Source organism: Haplochromis burtoni, unplaced genomic scaffold (assembly GCF_018398535.1).
Source record: "Haplochromis burtoni strain Fernald_Lab_line unplaced genomic scaffold, NCSU_Asbu1 Contig_11, whole genome shotgun sequence".
NCBI lineage: Eukaryota > Metazoa > Chordata > Actinopteri > Cichliformes > Cichlidae > Haplochromis > Haplochromis burtoni.
The window spans coordinates 95,146-103,251 of record NW_024582372.1 but is presented as its reverse complement, the minus strand read 5'-3'; the positions used below and the strand labels follow the sequence as shown (position 1 = coordinate 103,251).

At 38.2% G+C, this 8,106-nt stretch overlaps 1 protein-coding gene across 1 annotated transcript in view; it reads right to left on the bottom strand.

Moving 5' to 3' along the window:
* Window positions 1–680: 680 nt before the first annotated feature.
* rab27a (RAB27A, member RAS oncogene family) overlaps window positions 681–8,106 on the bottom strand; it is a 31,132-nt gene continuing 23,706 nt past the window's right edge. The window contains exons 3-6 of the mRNA XM_005915227.3: window positions 6,046–6,131; window positions 5,866–5,969; window positions 5,202–5,325; window positions 681–3,456 (exon numbers count right to left, since the gene is read on the bottom strand). Coding sequence (XP_005915289.1) covers window positions 3,261–3,456; window positions 5,202–5,325; window positions 5,866–5,969; window positions 6,046–6,131 — 510 coding nt within the window. The 3' untranslated portion in view covers window positions 681–3,260. The remainder of the gene's footprint in view (window positions 3,457–5,201; window positions 5,326–5,865; window positions 5,970–6,045; window positions 6,132–8,106) is intronic.

Sequence of the window (8,106 nt, the reverse complement as noted above, 5' to 3'; positions counted from 1 at the left end):
ACTCCTCGGAAAGTTCCAAGTTTTGTCAGTTTGTGGCTAATGGCTCTCACTGTGGCTCACTGGAGTCCCAAAGCCTTAAATGTCTCTGTAACCCTTTCCAGACTGATAGATGTCAACTTTTATTCCCTGTAAATCCTGGAGAGGTTTCTGTGAGAAAATTCCAGCAGATTAGGAGTCTGGTACAAACTACCATGGCATGATTAAAGTCACTTAGATCACCTTTCTTCCCTTCTCTAATGCTTAATTTGACTTCAGCAGGTTATGTTGGCCATCTCTACATGCCTAAATTAGTTGCTGCCATGTGATTGACTGACTACACCCAAGGTCCTGCTGTTAAAACCTTTATTTCAGAATTATTTTTTGTTTCTAAGAAGTCATAACATACTTTTTATATACACATGAGACTTTAGGAAGCTATAACTGTAGCGGCCTGTGGGAAAACCGAAGCAGTCTCCTGCTACAGAAATGGTGGAAAAAAAAAAAATCCATCTCTCGTGTACTCACAAGCTAAAGAAATGTGTATTAATTTTTCATTAAATGTCTGAGAGGTTTTGTACAAAATCTGTGAATTTAAATCAGAGTGTCAGTGTTGCATGTTTGAATATTGGCACAGATAACATAACAAGCATCTGGTATTAATTATACTCAGAATTGGAAAATAATTAAATAAAACAGTCAGATACATAAATACAAATGTTTATTTCTGGATATAATTTACACATTTTGCATATGAAAGTATGGCACAACTGACAATATGACACATTTCAGTTTTGCCTTTCTTATGTGATCAAATCTCATTTTCGGTGACAAATAATGTGACTCAACTAAAACATCACTCTCAAACTTTCATAAATAAAATGTAACTTCAGTGTTTAATGTAAATATCAGAGGTACAAAATTGATCTGAAAGATTAAATGGATACCTTGATTGTAAACTAAAGTGCAAGCCCCATTTTTTTGCCCTAAATATAATACAGCATCCGAGCGCATCAGTTTTAAACACATTCAGCAACAGTGTGCAACCAAGAAAGAGCTGAGAATTAAGCAACAGCGACAGGTGCTTTTGTTTTTATATCCACAGGTGCTGATAAATAAACAGTATCCACACACAGTCAAAGGACAAGCCAGAGGGGATTCCTACAAATTAAGCTCAACATAGCCAGGCTTTTCTGGCGTTAACTAGCTTAACAAAACCTGAACCTGCAGTATCAGCTTTCTTTGTTAACTTTCTGCTTCAGGCTTTGCGTACACTCACATAAAAAGATGCTTTTGATGTATGATTTCCCTCTAATTCTGCATAGAAATGAGTCTCCAGTGTATCACCAACTTTAGACAAAGACTAAGTGATAGAGATCTAAACAGCAAAATGGAAGACCAAGTGTAATCCTGCAGGAAATCGTTAATCTCCAATTATCACAATCACATTCAGCAGTAAAATAAAGTTTGAGTTAGTATATTTAAATTCCCTTCACTTCAGTCTACCACCGGATCAATGTGAACACGATTTTTTAACATGGTGAATAAAGCCTAAAAATGTAACTGATCGGTTTTCTAACCTGTTATCTAGTAGCTGCAAACCCAGCAGTGTGAAACAGACTAGCAGCAGATTTGGATCAAGCAGCCAACGTGAAATTTCTGCATAGCCGCCTGAATTTCAGCAACAGTGTGAGGCACAGTTAGCACTGCTGTAACCTTACAGGTGGGCTTCGCGTTAGTGAGGTAAGGCTCTGCAGCTTTCATGTGTGAAATGTGTTCCTTTAGCACTTGGAGCATACTGTAAATACGAGAAGAAACTTTTGTTTTACCACAGTAATCTAGTCAGGTCGCATTAAAAGCTCTGACCTCTGATTTCGAGGTCAAGTTCACTGAGATTTGAACTCATCTGACATTTTCAGTAGTAGCAGTAGAAACAGTTTGAAAATCCTAGGTAACATCCTTCTTGAGTTATCGTAGTTATTCTATAATTTACATTTGATTTAATCTGCCGATAAACTAAAGTGATGGGAAATCATCGGAATTGAATACACCGAGTAACGTTTGAATGTTTAAAAGCTTCAGACATTAAACAAGTTGTCAAAAACGTTGTTTTATGCGAGTGTGCTCAGAGTCTGAAGCAGAAAGCCTGATTTTCCCACCACACCACTGGGTTTTTAAGTTTTATCCAGCCAGGCAACGCCAGGGAAGCCTGGATATGCTGAACCTGCTTCGTAATACGCCCCTCTGGAGTAATAAATATTTATTTGTCAAGGTCTTCGGGACTTTACGAATACTACAAATGATGATAAATCTGAAAATCTGGGTGAAATTCAGGAAATTAGTCAAAGACTCTCTTCAGACACAAGTGTTATTATTGGGATAACAACAGGCTTCTGCATTTATTTAATCAGAAGCCATTTTGATCATTTTTAGTCTCCAAAATATTCCTCAAAAGTAATCTGAAAGTCCACACACTGATATTTTAGCTTAAAATATAAAACTGAGTATTATGTTTAGCCCAAAAAAGTCCAAATATGCACAAAAGTTTGTTTTTAAACATTTTCTGCAACCGTCCGTTTTCAGCCGCAGGATAGATAACCCGAATCATCCCCGTTCCTGAGTTATTGCCCCGTTTTAAATCACTTTATTTAATTCATTCTAACTACTGAATGTACTTTTTTTTAGGAATTATTGGACTTAACTGTACATAATAAAGTTTAGATGATTTAGTGAAACAGAGTTTTGTAATTTTGCAGGCAAACAAGCACAAAGATTTAGGAAGGAAATTAAAGAGTGTTACTTGTCCATCTAGCTAACACTGGATGGTCACTGTGAGCTACATTTCCTCTTGCTGTGGCACCGGTGAGATTACAGCTTAACATTCAGAAGAGCATCAGTAGAACATAACCTAAAGCTCCATAAATAGCTAATTTATCTCTAAAGCAAGTATATTCATAAAACCTGTGGCATTGCAGTTCACCTTTGAATATATGATCTGGAAATTTAAGCTATTCATCATAAGAAATAAATATCCCAAAATCACAACCAGCATGAATTAATCATTCAAAAGACTCATTAAATCAATTCAAGTTAAATGCCCAAATCCAAAAGGCATTTAACTCAGCACTGACAAACTGGATGGAAATGTGTAACACACTGGTTGAATGGCACAAATGATCATCACAGAGCACACAATAATAATGATAATAATAATAATAATATACAGACTCCCACCTCTTCATCATTTCCCACCCACACTATGAACACAGATGTTTAAAATAAACCTAACATGCACATCTGCTTCTGTCGGAGCCCTCTGAGAGGTCTGGGGTGAAGGGTCCGTTAGCTCGGACAGTCCCGTCGGGGATCCAGGACTTGTCCACACATCGTTCCATCCTCTTCATGATGAGATCCAGCAGGACTTCCACGGCCTGGCTCACATTATCCCCGTTTGCAGCACTCGTCTCAAAATACGGGATTCTGCACAGAAACATGTTTCAGTTACAAAACAGGGATCAAAGACAGCAGCTATAGTGTAGCTCAAACCTTTGTTGACGTAGGAGTGCAATTAAAAAGTTGTGACTCTGCTCATAAGAAGCAATAATAATAATAATAATAATAATAATAATAATAATAATAATAATTTTTAAAAAATCGGTCATTGAAACACTGGTCCAGAGTCATTCATCGAAACGACCTGAACGTCGCCCCGCTCACAGAAGGGCACACCGAAACAATTTTACCCTCCCCACCTGCCCCATTCGCCAGATCCGACTCCACCCCAAAATTAAATTCAAGCTGAAGGATCGCCGTTTTGACGCAGTGAAGGCGTTCAGGACAAGACTTTCATGGAGCTGAAGTTGAGAACATGAGTATTGATTTTGTTAATTTTTATGTGCAGAGCTGTGGAACTAAGCATGTTGATTAAGTTTGTGAAATGGAGCTCAGTGTTTTCCTGAAACAGCCTGACGCTGTTATTTCTAAACTAATTAGCAGCAAAAAAGGTCATTTACTGACTTACTGGAGACGTTTTCATCTTTGGATTACCCATCTGCTGCTGTGTACTTATTAAAATACACAGATATAATAATACGACAGTACACGGACTGCTACAGTATTGTTTGATCAGTCGGTTAACTGATATACTTAACCACACTGAGATAAGGGTGTTAGATATTGTTTATATAAATTGAATTGATATACCTTTTATTAGTCCCACAAGGGGAAATTTCATAAGGCTGTCGACCTATTGCACGGCGACATAGGTCGTGCGCACCATCTTACCCTCCGACCATACATACATTACACAAAACATCACATGGGGAAGACAGGTCAGAGAGGTATAACAATGGAAAATGCACCACATGAGGAAAGATAAGGAGAAAAAATAACTCCCCCCAGACTGAGCTCCAACAGGGAGATCAGTTTGAGAACAGAAAAAAACACCTCTGCACATAGCACATGAAAAAAACTCTTAATACACCAAAGAAACACATGACAAGCAACAGGGGTGGGTAAAGGGTGCAGCATCGGAAGGGAATAAGCGTCGAAGGCGTTTGGAAAGGGAGGGGGGATGAGTGTGTGCATATCAGTGTATATGTATGTGTGTGCGTGTCCAGAGTTCAGCTGAGACAGTGTCCTTCGCCCTGCTAGGCTAAGTAAACAGTCCCAGCCAACGATAAATAATGGCACAGACTATATTAAAAGTAAATAAATTCATTTAAAATAAATACAAAAAAAAAAAAAAAAAAAAAAAAAAAAAAAAAAAAAAGGGAGAAATGTCTGTGGGACATCTGCAAAGCTGAGGTCGTCCTCAACTGTATAAATGTCATTTTATAGTCCGTTGTTAGGTGGTTGTAGACATGATGCAGTTTGTAGATATAAATGAGAAGTTATTGTCAAGGCCATTGGCTGATTGTCATACAGTGCTTTTCTACTCTACTTGAGGACTCAAAGCATGCCACATATACATTCAGAGCAGATGGGCAGAGATGCCATATACTTGAATGCATCGTTTATATTTTTAGTAAAGGTGTGTCTGATGGGTCCCAAGCAGGATATTTTACACGTGTGCACAAATATTTGTTTTTCAAGGAGGACTAATTTAGTTCAACATTGTCCTGCATGAACTTTGGCAAACAAAGCGGCCACTGCCTCCTTGGCAAATGTTTGAGGGAGAGGTTCATGTACAGATGGATCACAGGCGGGCAGGCAGACAGACGTACCCGTACTTCTCGGCGAGTTCACGAGCCTGGTTTTCACTGATCATTCTCTGGTCCGACAGGTCACATTTGTTCCCACACAGAACGATGTCCGGATTTTCACAGTATGCGTGGATCTGTAACTGACCTGAAACGATCAGAGGTTGTTGTTTGTTTAAAATGCATAAAGTTGTGTTTCCATGGAAATATCTTAAATAGTGGCAAACACATCAAGGTTTCATTCACGTACTAGTTGATACAGCTGGGGTTAGAGTAGGGAAAGAGTAATAAGAGGGAGATTAAAAGTTTAATTACACTTTGGGTCTAAAACCAAACTCCACGAGTCGGACATAATAAGCCTTTGTGCACAGTCAACAAGAAACAGATTATTTCTCTGCTAAGGCAGAGCCGACGTGGATGTTTGTTTGTCTGTCTGTCAGGAAGATTACTGAAAAGCTACAGAGCTGAATTTCATAAAACCTGGTGGAGAGATGAAGGCCAGGCAAGGAAGAAATAAAATCTGGATTACTTTCTTTACAAATCAGTAGAAGGGCATCTACAGGTGCCCTTGTAAATATCCAGTGACTGGTGCACTTTTTATTAATTACACCAGCGGTGAACTGATTGTTAATTCTTCCATTTTCATGACTAAAAATGTGCTTTCAGCTCAACACATTAGGACACATACTCATCCAGTGTCTGACGTTGAGGAAACTTTGCTCGTTTGTGAGGTCGAAGAGGAGGAGGAAACCCATCGCATCTCTGAAGAAAGCAGTCGTCAAACTTCGAAACCTGAAATCAGAGGAAGAAAAAACACTTAATGGAGAAAAACAAAAGTTAGAGATCAAGAAGTTAGAACAGAGTTTACCTCTCCTGTCCTGCAGTGTCCCACAGCTGCATGTGGATCTTCTGTCCTTTGCTTGATGTGCCATCTGGACCAGGTGATTTGTACAGCTTAGAAACAGAAAAATATACATATACTTAATTTAACAGATATTAAACTGGGATGTTGAGGATATAGCCACCCCATTAACCATGTAGGAACAAGAGGGGGGAGAGAAAAAGAAACAAAACAAAGACGATGATAGAAAAGATCTGAAAACCAAGCTAGTTATCAGCCAGTTTGAGGAGTTTAGAGGTGTTTCTGTTTGCTAATGAATCTTATGATAATCCTGATATTTATGACTGTGCAGGGAGTTTTGTACTATTCAAAAGTAAAGTTTAAATTAAGTTATGAACAGGGGATCCGTGTAAATGTAATTATCAGATACCAAATCAGAGCTGTCAAACTAAAAATGGGAGAAAGGAATGAATCATTGAATCATGCCTATGAGTGTTGACAGAGCTTTTAAATGTTAAATGAGAAAATGTGAGAATAATTAGAGTACTGCCAGTTTGTGCTTTTTATGACTGCATTTTTTTTTTAATTAAACAAAAATTCTGACATTTCCATCATAAATCAGTGCAGTGAAACTAAAGGGAAAATTATGTTAATGACATTTAAAATTTCCTGGAGAAGCAGGAACCATGAACCAGGAGCAGAAGGCTCCTCCTGGGCTAATCACCTATGGCCAACGTTGAGATGATGGATAGTTAACACAATTATTTACAGAGTTTGTCAAAAACTGTAGATTCATCAAACTTTAATAATTAGAAGGTCAGAGACAACTGCCCATAAAACAGCAAATGTGACCTTGATAATGAGTTTATATTGTGTGAGCTCTCATTGTGTGCAAGTTTGATTAAATAATGACCCACACTGTAGGAGGAGTAATGACTCATGTGAGCACAGATGGACGACGAACAGTTCCCCGTGGCAGGAGCTCATCAGTCCTGCAGCCGGATGAGCTGAAATGTGACTTAACGCTTAAAGTGGGAACTCGTCTCTCTCTTTGATTCCACTCCTTGTGTCTCCGCACACCAGAGATACAAGCAGAGGAGTAGGCAAGTAGAGACACCGGGAGGAAGAAGTTGAGGCAGCAAACATTTAAGAAAATGTTTTCCTGATTTTTGAGCCTCATTTTGAAGTTGCATGAATAGTTTGTTATAGTCAAATTACAGCACAACTTGATACCAGTGTCAGTTTATTTAATATATATATTTTCAATAAAATCTACATCACTCTCAAGATGTTATTGTTCTTTTAAAATTCTCACAAATGGTGAGGTGCAAAAACTCTGAACACCTTAAACAGCTGAAACAACTTATGAATATAATAAGGACAAGTTGTTCCAAAAGTCCTCCTTCCTCTGTGGTTTCTATATTCCAGCTGTGTCTCACACCTCTGATGTAAACTGATTGTAACTTTTGCCTGTGTATCCTCCATCACGGCTTCTCCTCCTCCTCCATTCTTAAACACAGTGTACTGAGCAAAACTGCAGCTTGGTGTCAGTGATGGAGAAGTGCAGTTACCCCATGTATTAATTAAAAACAAAAAAAACAAAAAAAAAAAAAACCGGGGAAAAAAAATTTTTTTTCTGTTCATCTCCCCAAAACAAAAAAACAAAATATTCCCCAGCTGTGCACTCATTTATATTTAAAAGTAAAGTTTTTATGTTTAACGAAAAAAAAAAGAAAAAGAGGTACATTCAAATCCTTCAGACCAAGCATTGAAAAGAAAGATAATGACCGATACATATAACAGGAGCAGGTTTTCTTCTCAGAGCTGAAGGTCAGCAGCATTAAAGTAAATATGAGATGTGCTCAGCTGTTTGCCAATGGTATGAAGTGTTTATTCTTAAGGAGGGTGCTGCCTGCTTCTCAGCAGTATTAGTCATTACTTTCTGTTGCAACATTCACCGGTAGGCTTTTGTAACGTGGAGTGAATGATCTGGGAATCTGTTTAAGCTCCTGATCAGGCTTCCTGTACAGCGTGAGAGTGGAGTAATATGTTCATTAAGATTTCAAAAACACTGACAACATTAAAACA